Here is a 14,511-nt window from a genome sequence, read left to right as displayed (position 1 = left end):
GGGATGCCCTCTTTTACCACTTCTATTTAATATAGTTCTTGCAACTCTAGCCAGAGCAGTTAGACAGATGAAATAAATTAAAATATTGATATGAATAGGAAGAAAGAACTCAAACTATCACTATTAGCCAACAATGTGATTCTATACCTAGAAGATCCAAAAAAAAAAAAAATCCACCAGAAAACATCTAGAACTAATGAATTCAGAAAATGGCAGGATATAAAATCAACACCCATAAATCAAAGGCATTTCTGTACATCAATGACAACTAGAATAACTAGAAAAACTATCCCATTTACAGTAGCCTCAAAAACAAATAAAATACTTGGAAATCAACTTAACAAAAGAGGTGAAAGACATTTACAATGATAACTATAGAACACTAAAGAAAGAAATTAAAGAAGACTGTAGAATATGGAAAGATCTCCCTTGTTCTTGGATAAGCAGAATTAATATTGTCAAAATGACCATACTTCCAAAAGCACTATACAGATTTAATGCAATTCCAATCAAAATCCCAATGACATTCTTCATAGAAATAGAAAAATCAATCATAAAATTCATCTGGAAAAATATGAGACCCAGAATATCTAAAGCAATCCTTAACAAGAATTGTGAAGCAGGTGGCATCACTGTACCAGAACTTAACCTATACTACAGAGCAATAGTAACAAAACAGCATGGTATTGGCACTAAAATAGACCTGTAGACCAATGATACAGAATAGATGACAGAGAGAAAAACCCACATAAATACAATTATCTCATTATTAGACATAGGTGCCAAAAACATATATTGGAGAAAAGATAGCCGCTTCAACAAATAATGCTGCAAAAACTGGAAATCCATATGCAACAAAATGAAATTAAGCCCCTATCTCTCACCATACACAAAACTCAACTCATAGTGGATCAAGGACGTAGAAATGAAACCAGAGACCTTGCACCTAACAGAAGAAGAAGTAGGCCCAAATCTTTATCATGTTGGAGTAGGCCCCAACTTCCTTAATAAGACTCCTAGGGACTGGGGTTGTGACTCAGTGGTAGAGCGCTCGCCTCCCACGTTCAAGATTCTGGGTTTGATCCTTAACACCACATAAAAATAAATAAGTGAAATAAAGGTGTTGTTTCCAACTACAACTAAAAAATAAAATATTTTTTTTTAAAAAGACTCCTATAGTGCAAGAAATAAACTCAAGAATCAATAAATGGGTTGGATTCAAACTAAAAAGCTTCTTCTCAGCAAAAAAAGAAAAACAATAAATGAGGTGAATAGAGGGCCTACAGAATGGAAGCAAATTTTTATCACATGCACATCAGATAGAGCACTAATCTCTAGGATATATAAAGAACTCAAAAATCTTAACACGAAAAAACAAATAACTAAATCAATAAATGGGCCAAGGAACTGAATAGACACTTCTCATAAGATGATATACAATCAATGGACAAAAGTATGAAAATCTGTTCAACATCTCTATCAATTAGAGAAATGCAAATCAAAACTACCCTAAGATTTCCTCTTACTCCACTTGGAATGGCAGCTATTAAGAACATAAACAACAATAAGTGTTGATGAGGATGTGGGGAAAAAGGTACAGTCATACATTGCTGGTGGGACTGCCAGTTGGTGCAGCTAATATGGAAAGCAGTATGGAGATTCCTCGGAAGACACAATGGAACCACCATATATAACTGGTATAAACCAAGCTATCCCACTCCTTGGTTTATACCCAAATGACTTAAAAACAGTATGCAGCCATATCAATGTTTATAGCAGCACAATTCACAATAGTTAATTCTGGAACCAATTAGATGCCCTTCAATAGATGAATGGATAAACAGAATGTGGTATAAATACACAATGGAATAAATAAATAAATGGAGTATAAATTATGGAATTTTCAGGTAAATGGATGGAGTTGGAAAACATTATGCTAATTGAAGTAAGTGAATCCCCAAAAAACCAAATGTCAAATGTTTTCTCTGATATGAGGATGCTGATCTTTAACGGGGATGGAGAGGAACATGAGAGGAATGCAGGAAGTTTAGATAGGGCAAAGGGGAGGGAAAGGAAGGAAGGGAAGGGAAGGACATGGGGTTAAGAAAGACAGTGGAATGAGATGGACATGATTACTCTAAGTACATGTATGAAGACCCAAATGGTGTGACTCTGCTTTGTGCTTTATATGTCTACTATGAATGAAATGCATTCTGCTGTCATGTATAACAAATTAGAATAAATAAGTAAATTTAAAAAAAAGCAAAATGATGGACCATAGTGTCTAAGCTGAATAAACAAGACACCACAAAGGAATTGACAGAATGGATGAAATTAGGTGGATAAAAGGATTAGGGGTCTCAATAAAATTAAGCAATAGGTATAGTGTTAGTGAAGGAGTTGAGAGTAGAAATGATTCAATATTGTATCTACATAAAGGGTTCTTAGAGATTATATGTCTTTATGAAGCCATTGATGTTTATAGTGAAGTACATAAGTTAGCTTTGACATGGAAACCTTAACAGAGTGAAGGCAAAGTTCATATGAGTAGAATTGAAAAAACTTTTAGGCCTAGGTGATTGACTATCTATGAGGAATCTGAAAGTTCCTAATATGATGGAAAGCATGGGGTGCAAAACAAGACTGAGAGATGCTAATGCTTTTGTCACTATAAGAGAGTAAATAGAAGTTCATAAATGATACATATGAGTCAGTATATAAACTGTCACAGAATCTGATTAAAATAGACTTATTTTTTTCACGAGTGTAGAAGAATATTGGAATTTTCCTCTTGATATAGAAGAATAGTCATTTCATCTCTAACTTCTCTAATTTTTTTTTTGGGGGGGGGAGTTTAGCAAGTTCATTTTCTAACTTCACTTTAGGGAGAGTCAGTGCCCACTTATCAAGGCACCTGGCACCATCCTGGGAAGATGGTGAAATTCTGCTATCAGCAACTTCCTGAGATCCTCCTAAACCCTTGAGATTCTGAGTAGAGAATCTATAAAACATGTAAACCTTTCTCCTAATAATATTGTCACTAATGACAGAAGAATTCTGATGAATGATTAAGGTAAATGCTCTCTTCCTGCTAAGGGATAAAGAATGGGAAGAATGAAGAGTAGATGGATGAGAAGAAAGAGCCGAGTCCTCTACCAGTTTGTTCATTGGGTTATTTTTCATTGTTGAAATGAGATTTTGGATTTTTAAAAATGCCTTCCCAACTCTAGGGTTGTTGGCTTATTAAAAGAACTTCTCTGGTATAGATAAGACCAAAGGTCTTTATAGATTGGAATTGATCAAACACTGAAAATCATCTTGAAGTTGCTGTTCAATTATTTCACCCTTTAGCACACAGATGTGGCTTCTTTCATGTAGAGTATTTTTAAGTGACTCTATAACCTTGTAGTCTGTATTTTTTAAATAGGTGAAAGCAGCATTTGATCATAGCTTTAAGGAAAACAAATTTCAGGCACATAATGTGGCTTTTTTTTTCTAAACAAAAACTTTAATATTTTACAAGGACAATTTTGTTTCCTTTTCATTTATCTTTCATTTAAATACTTTATCTTACCAATATCATCTCCATTCACTTTTCCATGGATATTCAGTGCTCCAACCAGGCTACTTATAGCCTATCTATAGTTTCCCAAAGCTGTAATAAACTTCCATGGTTGTGTCCCACTGCAGGAATCTAGAAAGAATGTAGCTGAAAACCATTGGCTTGGGTCTCTCTTTGGGCTGCAGTCAAACTGTTTCACAGAACTTAGGTCATTTCTAGGCTTGACTGGCAATGAAGGATCTGCTTTCAAATTGTCTTATGTAGTGGTTGACAAGTTTCACTCATGGTGGGCATGGGTCTCTTGCCATGCCAAATGGGCCTTCCATAAGACTGCTCACAGTGTGGCAATTTACTTTCAAATCAGGGTGATCAGCACATCCATCACCTCAAATATTTATCTTTTTGTTGTTGTTGTTGTTTTTGGAACATTCAAGTTTCTGTCTACTGGTTGCCCTGCTGTGCAAGGAACATCAGAAGTTACTTTTCCTATCCAACTGCATTCTTGTATTCATTAACTATCCCCCTCCATCCCACCTCCACCTATTGCAGCCTATTTGGTTAAACATTATTTTCAGTATGTCTGTGAGGTTGTTAGTAGATGAGATTAACTTCTGAATGGTATTCTGAAAAAAACAAATTGTCCTTCCTAATGTTATAAGCCTCATTTGATCAACTGAATACTTGAATAGAGCAAGCAGACTGAGGAAAGAATTCCTCCTGCCTGACTGCTTGAACTGGAACATTTCCTTTGGACTTTTAACTTGGACTGAAATTTTAGTTCTTCTTCTATTAAGATCCATTTGGACTTGAACTTATAACATCACTTCTCCTGATTCTCAGTCCTCTTGACTCAGACTAGAACTATCCATTGGCTCTCCTGGGTCTCCAGCTTGCCATATGCATACCTTGGAACCTTGGCTTCCATGTCTTGTGGGCCAATTCCTCATAGTAAATCTTTCTTTCTAGATATATCCCTCAAGCTCTCAAGGGATTATCTCTTATTTTTGGAATTAAATTCTGTCCCTACCAATTTGTGTTAATAGATAAAAGGTATTGGCCTCAAATTTCACTGAAGTATTCATGATCCTTTCTATTTCTTTTCTTGCTTTCTTCCCTGGAATTTCTTTCATCTTCTACATTTTTTAAATTTTGATGATATTTGGTTTGATAGCAGAAAAGGAAACTCTCATTTATTAAACTACTATATATCTGGTAACACAATTATTTATCTTCTATTTTATCTACACACATAAACCTACAACATAGCTACTAATCATTCCTTTTTATAATTAAGAACACTGAAATCCTGAAAGGTTAAATTGTCTTAATATCACACAGACTTCAGCAATAGGTGTTTGTATGTAAAATTTGATGCTTTTTTGAATTAACAGAGGCTAAAGAGAAATAATTAGCTAAATTTAATGCTGCATTTTTTGCTCTAACCAGTTGAGTGAATAGCAGCACAAAATTGATAATGAGACAAACAATAGAATAGCACATGTGAAAATCAATATCACAGAAACAGACCCATGAAGACTGCAGATACTAGAATTATCAGGTACAGATAAACAATCCAAAATCTTTAGAAGTCATTCTTCCTGTCCACTGATGCTCCTGTATGTATTGACCATCATCTTTCCATTTTTACCCTTCCCTAATTTTATAAGCTATTTAAAACACAAACAAATAATGTTTGAGATGATTTGTATGCTAATTATCCATATCTATTTGTATGCTAATATCCATATCATTAAATATTGTTTCTGTATATTGAAATATCACATCCTACCTCATAAGTACATTCAATTATTATGTGTCAACCAAAAAATTTAAAAATACTTTTATTAATTCCTCTAACCCCGCCCCCCCAGAGAGAGAGAGTGAGAGAGAGAGAGAGAGAGAGAGAACAACTTTACTTGCATTTTTCAAATAAATAAAAGCAAGCTTAAAAATGTTTTTATGGACTGAAAAATTCTAACTAGTGACATAGTGTATTTTAGTAAGAACCAAATGGAAATTTTAGAATTGAAAAGTATATTTTAAATTAAGAAAGGTTTTGATGACACAGCTAAAAAAAGAACTAATAAACTGGGAAATGAGTTGAAGAAACTATTCTGAATGCTGTATAGAGAAACAAAATGAAAAAGTACAACAGAGACAATAAATGATAAAAGGAATAAATTCTTTCTAGAATTATTTCCTTCTAGTCCAAAATTAAAAGTGAAAGAAAATGGGGAAGAGACGATATTGGAAACAGTAAGGTGAGACTGTATGGACCTCCTACAGACTCCTATTACTACCGGTAGCATGCATCCTTTCAGTTACTCAGGCCAAAGCTTTTGACATCCTTGAATTCTCTCTTTTCCTATATCCAACACATCAAGAAATTATTTTTCAAAAATTGTAATTACTTTTAATTGATAAATACAAATTAAATATACATATATTTATTGTGTATAGTATGCTGTTTTGAAACATATATACATTATGAAATGGCTAAATAAGTAATTCACATGTGGATTACCTCACATATCACTTTTTGCACATGTTAAAAACAATTTCTACTCTTTTATGAATTTTCAAGGCTACCACTGCTTTTTATTAAGTATTTTGGAGATCTCTTGAGCTTATTGCTCCAATGTAATTGAAAATTTGTGTTCTTGGACAGCCACCATTCTGTTCTCTGCTTCTATAAGTTTTAACTTTGCTGAGATTCCACATCTAAGTGAGAAACATGCAGTATTTACTTTTCTGTGACTGGCTTATTTTAATTAACATAGTGGCCTCTGGGTTAATCCATGTTGTTGCAAATTATAGGATTTCCCCTTTTTTAAAGGCTGGATGATATTCCATTTTGTATATATAACATTTTATTTGCATCCATCTATTGATAGACACTGTTTGATTCCATATCTTGGCTATTGTGAATAATGCTGCAATGAACACAGGAGTCAGGTATCTCTTCATCATACTGGTTTCATGAAAGGTTGTGGAGGATTGCCAAAGTGATATGTATGCTAGCAGAAGTTATTTATAGAACATTTCCATCATTTTTCAAGTGTTTTAAACATTCCAAAATTGTATCTCTGAGTTATTTTAATATAAATTTAAGAAGAAAATGTTATACTTATTGTAGAATTTCAAGTGAAATTTTTCTTTACTACCTTGCCTCATATTAACCACATCAAATACCCAACATAAGGGAAGATTAATTTAGATTTTGAAATTTCATTCATTTAGTTTTGACCATATAAAATGATATGATTTTCTTGGGGTTATAATTTTGTTTGTTTACATTATAAAGCTGTTTTTATAAATGTCAGTTTTTCATTCAGGCTTCATTTACTGGCCTGCTTTTCTATAGTTTGAGGGATTTCAGGGAAAGTTGTTTGAGGAGTCATGTGTTTGGGTTTTATGAATCACAGAGAGATGAAACTCCTACTTAATAAAAATGAATACTCATTGAAAGGTTATGAGGAAAGCTTTGGCCAGATCATATTCCTTTTGAGTTAAGGTAAAGTCGTAGTCATTCATGTAGTAGTTGCAGTCTTAAAAGTGATGATGCATGATTTGTCATTGTGAATTGAATGATATTAATATTCTTGGAACTATACTATTGGGGGGGGGAATACTACTTTAACAGGAAACAAAACATTTGAAAACATTATCTTTAAAATGTACCAATGAGCATATTCCTCATTATGTTCTTGTAAAATTGATACCAGTCATAAGATGAAATCTCAATTCATATTCACAAAAGTAATTTCAGGTCTTAAAAGGTAAAATGAGTGATTAGATTCATGATAGTTCTATTTTTATTCCCAGATAATGCCTCTGAAGTAGCAATTACTGCTCCAGGAACTAGTAACCATAGAAACAGCTCAACAGGCCCAACACCTGACTGCTCACCTCCATCCCCTGACACTGCCCTCAAAAATATTGTAAAAGTTATTCGACCCCAGGTAAGTTTCCTAAATGACATCATCTACATTATAATGTATTTTTAAATCAATGCATGTACACTACTTATATTGTAATGTTCGGACTATTATGATATGTAATGGATTTTTTAAATTAAAAGAAGGGTCTCACAAAAGGATGTTTGCTTCCTTTGAAGTTGGTAATAGACACTGAAGTCTGTATTAGCTTTTGGAAAAATGAACTTTGTGTATTACAAGCATTAAAAGTTCAGAAAAATGACTATTTCACGTTTCCCTTTCACAGCATTTTAATAATACTCCAATTATTGAGCTGTTGGTGTGTTCTGATGTTTTCCTTCTTCTTTTGTCTTTATTCCTCTGAACATGCTGCAGTATTTATGCTTACTTCTCTATCTCCTATAGATAGATATTTTAAGTTCTCTGTTCCTTATGGCTTCTAACTAATGTCATTTGTGTTTGATTTTGTGCCTCTCATTCTTCCTTATTTTTCTTCAGAGTTCACATTCCTTGCTAGTCTTTCTTTACCCTTTGTTTCCTTTTTCATTCCTGTTTTTTATCTGTATGTTTTTTTTTTCTCTTTCCTCTTCTCTTTCAGTTGGATTTCCCAGTAGGCGGTTTGCAGGCAAGCTTTAGAAATATCATTGGGACAAGCTGTTCTGTGATATTTCATTGAAAATAGCACTTTTAAAGCTGTTTGCGTTATATTTTTGCCAACAGATGGACCTAGAACATGGAATTGGTGATGTTCTCAACCTGGCTCATTCTGAATGGGCATCATAAAATATAAGAGAGGGAGACTTAGGATCCAATCAATGCCATTCACTATATCCTGAGACATATAGTTTGAATAAATTTCTTGAGCTAATTTGTAGGGCATATGTCTTTTAAGTCTTTTAAGTCTGTCTAATGCAGCAAGGATTTGTTTAGTATCTTACTTCTTTAATATAACATTTTTATTTTTTTACTGTAATTCTTATCTTCATAGGTGAAATGGCATTTAAATTTCACAAATCCACTATAGTTTATAGAACTCCTTCATATATATTATTTTATGTGATCTTCACCAACTCTAAGGGAACTTATATTCTAGTGTTATGTAGAAGGATATTGGTGCTATAAAAGGGCTAAATTGTCCATAAAGTTCTTTTGTTTTCCTTTTGACTAAGGGCTATCTCTGCCAGTCCTGTTCAGGAGTTTAAAAAAATCCTCATGAGGTTATTCATCTTGACACATGTTTATGAGTATGGAATTTACAAGTTTGTGGTGATCTAGGCTCAGATAACATTATACAGTGCTCTAATTACATTGTCCTGTATGTATTAATAAAAATAAACTATTAAACATATTTACTTTTATGCTAACATAAATTTTCTAATGTCAATGTATTTGATCATTCAATGAATGAAAAGCAGAATCTTTCTCTGAATATTTTGTTTTTGTTCAACTTAGCTTATTTTTGTAAACTTTGAGGCAAACTAGAGGTAATTTTAATGCCATCTTGACTCTATTCCTTGGTTCTATCGGTTATTAAATATTTATGAAGGTAAGTAACTTTACCTTAGTAATTGTATGATGATTGAGGAGGAAAACAAAAAGTGGGGAAGTTAAATAATTCAGGATAGTGGTATTTAAATTTAAATCAGTGCCATGTGTAAGCATTATATGTAATAGAATAATAATTTCTAACACGTATAATTGGGAAGCAGTATAACTTCACTTGGGCTACTGTTCCTTCTGCTCCAAAGACTTTGTGCATTGCTCATTTCTCCCTATGACTTCTAACCTCCTAGAGTACCTCATTCATTGTAGAGAGAAAGGAGGAGAAAATACACATGGAAGTAATTATGAGGGAGTATTGAGATAGGACATACGATTTTAGGAAAGGGTTTAGAGATCAGAGGGGTAGATAGAGAGATGTATAAATAGAACAAAAGATTCTGATGTGTTATGACAAATGATATAGGTGTGTCAGGTATGAAAATGTTGAGACCTACTATTAAAAAAAGATAATTATGGTTACCTCATATTAGAGCCTAAACTCTGATTACTAGTCCAGTCCTCTACAGTGTTTTCTAATTCTGGATTTCTGTCTAGAAATTCAAGATATGTGAAGTTAGATTCACTCCTGGCTATTTACTAATTGGAAATTAATATCATGATTGAAATGATGATTTCACTTTTAAAACTGGTGTTGAGGTTTGAAAATAAAAGTATGAATGCAAACCTTCAAATTTACATTGTCTTACCAGGGAATTAGCTGATGTGTTCAGACTTTTAATGTGGAAGGAATGATATTGAAGAGATATTGGAGAGATGAAGTCCAAACTTTTTATCTTATTCACCGAAAATAGACACTCCTTAGGTAGAGCAAGTTGGGCTACTTCCTCTTTGCTTCATGCATACCTTTATCTAGTTGTTTCCTTAATTTTACTTCTAAATGGAAAGAATCCATTATAACCAAATAATTCTTGCTTTTAGAATGAAATGGGACTGATTATACATTGCAAGTGTTTCTGATTAGTGTGTTAATTGCTTGGAAGCTACAGACTTTCCAGCACTTTGTTGAGTTTGTTTTTATTCAGCATATTTGTTAACTCACTAAGTCACAGCTGTTAGTTTTACATCCCATGTTTGATCTTTTCACCTTTGTTTAGTTGGGCTCTTTCGTGTCTTAAAATCCTCCAGATTGTGAATTATTATATTTTTAATTAATAAGAGACTGAAATATTTATATGCTCTGGTTTCCTCTTTGTTTTTATCAAGAATATTAACTTACAAGGATGAGTTTCTCTATTTAGAAGAACCCATAAGACTGGGTTCATTTACTTATACTGAAAATTATTTTACCCTTCAAAAAAATCTTTGAAAATCCTTGAAATATAATTTCTGAAAAAGGTATTAGGTAATTCTATTGACATACCAATTCTCTTCTTTGTATTAAATAATTATATTACTTGAGTTGCCTTTCTGTTTTTAAATCGAGATATAAAATTGCATTTATCATGCACAATAGAAAGTTTTTTATACACTGTATACTTTGTGAGATGGTATATCTAGTTAATTAATAAGTGCATTACCTCTCATAGTTGTCATTCTTATGGCAAGACTTAATAAAAATTCCCTTAGCATATTTCAAGTATACAATATATTATCATTAACATAGTCAGCATGCTGCACAGAAAATCTCTTCAACTTATTCTTCCTATCTAACTATGCATATCCTTTGGTCAACCCCCTCTTCCTCCTATCCACTGCATCTCTGGTAATCACTAGAGATCAACTTTTTGGGCCTGGCTTAACATCACTAATCATCAGGGAAATGCAGATCAAAATCCACAATGAGATATATCATCTCAATCCTTTAAAAAATGATTATTATTGAAAAATTGGCAAGGTTATGAGAAAAGCAAACTCTTGTACTCAGTGAATAGAAATGTAAATTAATACAATCATTATGGAAATATATATGGAGGTTCCTTAATATATATGACAAAACTGCCATAAGATCTAGAAGCTACTACTTGGTATATATCCAAAGGAAAGGAAATCAATATTTCAAAGATAATTGTACTTTATTTTCATTGTACTATAATTCGCAGTAGCCAACATATAGAGTCATCTGTCCATCAGTGGATGAATGGGCAAAAAAATGTGGTGTGTATACACAATGGAATAAATTTTTACCTTAAAAATGAAAAAAAAAAACTTGTCATTTGTGACAACATAGATAATTGTAAGTTAGTGAAGTGAACCATTCTTTTTATTTAAAAAGAATGTTTCCTGGTGAACTATTTTCTCCCAGTTGTATAGCAAGATACACAGATTTTAAGTATATGGTTTGATACTTTGACAATTGTTATCTGTAGTTGTAACCCCACTCCAAGCAAGATATAGAGTATTGCCATCATTCCAGAGAGTTTTCTAATTCTCTTTCCAATTGACCTCATTTTTGCCTCAGAGGCAAGTATTTCTGATTTTAATCACTGTAGGCAAGGATTGCCTATTTTAAAAAAATATTTACTTTTCAGTTTTTTTAGGTGGACACAATATCTTTATTTTATTTTTATGTGGTGCTGAGGATCTAACCCAGTGCCTCATGCATGCCAGGCGAGCATGCTACCACTTGAGCCACATCCCCAACCCCAGGATTGCCTATTTTTTGACTTTACATAGTGGAATTCCACAGTGTGATTGTTTGTGTGTTCATGAGTGTGTAGTTTTGTTTAGTTTCTTCCATTAAAAATATTTTTGAAATTCACCCATTGTTATTCCTGTTTTTGCTGAGTAGTATTCCATTGGATCAATATGCTACAATTTGTTTATTCATTCTGTTGTAGATTGATACTTGTCTTGTATCCTGTTATTACCATTCTGCATGAATACATATATGCAAATTTTTTATAGATACACTCTTTCATATAGATCCCTAAGAATGGAGTGTTTGGGTCAGGGTGGATAACTTTTTTTAAAAAAACTTCCCAACAGTTTTTCAAAGTAGCCATTCCATTTTATAATCATGAATAGATATAGAGTGAAAGTAACTGAGTGAGAATCTTAGTTTTTCTAATCCAGGCTCTAATTATTTTTTTAAATTTTAGCCATTCATATGAGTGTGAAATGATTTCTCATTATAGTTTTATTTTGCATTTTTCTAGTAAGTACTGATACTAAGCATCTTTTCTGCAGTTATAATCCATTCTTGTATCTTTTTATGAGATGTTTATGTTCTTCTCTTTCTTCATGGGATTCTTCAACTTTCTAATCAATTATTTACAAATTTTAAAATTCTTTGTGAATTTTCTGATAATTCTAAAAGATACAGATCCTTTGTCATTTATAAGCACTGCATACATTTTCCACAGTCTGAGGTGTGCCTAGAACTTTTTACATGTCCTTTGATGGGAAGAATGTTTTAATTTTGATGAGATCCAATTTATCTTTTTTTCTGTTATGACCCTCAGTCTTTTATATTCTTTGTCTTGTCCAGGTTGTGAATGAAAATGAATATATATATATATATATATATATATATATATATATATATACATAATTTTTTCTAGAAGCTTTCTGGTCTGGTTTTATGTTTAGGTTTATGAACCATATAAAATCATTTTGTATATGGTATGAGGTAGGGGTCAAGATTCTTTTTTTTTGCTACATGGAAAAAGATTTTCCTCATTCAGTTGAATTAATAATTGTTTATTACTTTTATTTTATAATTATTGGTATTTATAAATGTAATTAAGTTTTATATTACCTGTTTAATTTAATTTAAAAGTTGTAGCAGATTTTGATTTTATAAAAAACTAATTTCCTTAGGTTTTTCTCATGCCATCTGAGTATAATTTTACTTCCTTTTTTCCCCCTGAGCTTTATACCTTTTGTTTCTTACTACTGTGACTATAGTAAAGAGGTACATTTAAATTGTAAAACCAAAAATTCTAGCCCTTTTTCCTATTTTGGAGAGAAAACATTCAGTATTTCAGCATTAATTATAAAATAGGCTATTAGTTTTTTGTGTGAATCCTCTACTTCTAGTTTGTTGGGAGTTTTTGACATTTTAAAAATATTTTCCTGTATCTATTTGGTAATCATATGATTTCCCCACCTTCTTTTTCCCTCTGCAGTATAGTGAATTACATTCTTTTATTTTGAATGTTAAAAATTTAACTTTACATCTCTGGAATAACACTGAGTTATGATATTTTATCATTGTGCTGAATGTGAGAGACACTTTGTGTAAAGCATTAGTGTGGATAGATGGATTAAATCTAAGGATGTCAAAGATATATAATGATTTGCACTGACTGGGATTTTGAAATAATATTAGCAGAGATAAGAAAGATTTGAATAGTAGATGACTTGAAGAGAGATGAGCTGCTTCTGAACTCCTACCATGTTTAGATTAGGTGACAACTCAACCTGATGTAAATAAGCATTTTGGATATTTTTCTGGGACCTTGCATATGTTTGATGAGTAGCAATAAAGTAGCTAGGTTAAAAAGCCATACCATCTATCCCTGTTATTATTAAGAATTTTGAACTGAGATTACATAAAATTCTTGCCATATCTGGAATAACATTTTACTGGGCACTGGGGGTCATAGAATACATATGCTAAAATTTAAAATTAGGAATGAGAGTGGGTTTGTAAAAAACAGCACTATATAACTCAGAAAGAAAATAGAATATTGTATTGAGTTGCAGCAAAAAATAGATAAGGAATAAAAAGACCTTCAAAGATACAGTCTTTTAAAATTAGTTTTATTATTGAGTATTAAATCATTTACTTTTATTATGTAGTTTCAGTTTCATTTATTTCTTTTTTTACCATTTTAATAAACTTTTATTTCAGATATGCGCATGTACTTACACACATACCCTGGATTACAGTCCACATTTTTTTCTTATGCTGGGTCACAAAAAAAAAAAAGTGTGAAAAGCTAGTAGACTTTTCCACATAGTAACTGCTCAATAAAATTTAGTAGCAACATCTTTATTATCTAATAGATAATATGTTTGTTCTCACAATAGATAGTGCTATCTACTATCATTATAAAATAGAGCTGCTAACATTTCTATCATTTCTGCCACTGGTTTACAGCAGTGCTGCTTAAGAATCTCTGCATCTCCTTCAATTAACTTGCCAACTCTTTCTTCGAATGGACTTGGGTGGTCATTTTTTTTATTGGTTGTTCACAACATTACACAGCTCTTGACATATCATATTTCATACATTAGATTCAAGTGGGTTATGAACTCCCAATTTTTACCCCAAATGCAGATTGCAGAATCACGTCGGTTACACATCCACAATTTTTCATAATGCCCTATTAGTAACTGTTGTATTCTGCTACCTTTCCTATCCCCTACTATCCCCCCTCCCCTCCCCTCCCATCTTCACTCTCTACCCCATCTACTGTAATTTATTACTCTCATTGTTTATTTTCCCATTCCCCTCACACCTCTTATATGTAATTTTGTATAGCAATGAGGGTCTCCCTTCAT

General features: G+C 32.4%; 1 protein-coding gene across 9 annotated transcripts in view; it reads left to right on the top strand.

The window, feature by feature from the left end:
• The window catches only part of ANKS1B (ankyrin repeat and sterile alpha motif domain containing 1B), a gene marked incomplete at its 5' end in the record, with an annotated part of 1,127,620 nt that overhangs the window by 457,462 nt on the left and 655,647 nt on the right, over nucleotides 1-14,511 (top strand). For all 9 annotated transcript variants that reach the window (XM_081311098.1, XM_081311097.1, XM_081311094.1 and 6 more), the window contains one exon: nucleotides 7,388-7,524. In XM_081311098.1, coding sequence (XP_081167224.1) covers nucleotides 7,388-7,524 — 137 coding nt within the window. The remainder of the gene's footprint in view (nucleotides 1-7,387; nucleotides 7,525-14,511) is intronic.

This window comes from Spermophilus citellus, assembly GCF_964194105.1.
Source record: "Spermophilus citellus genome assembly, chromosome: 10".
NCBI classification, from domain to species: domain Eukaryota; kingdom Metazoa; phylum Chordata; class Mammalia; order Rodentia; family Sciuridae; genus Spermophilus; species Spermophilus citellus.
Note: the sequence above shows the minus strand (reverse complement) of the source record. Positions and strands in the feature narration are given on the sequence as shown.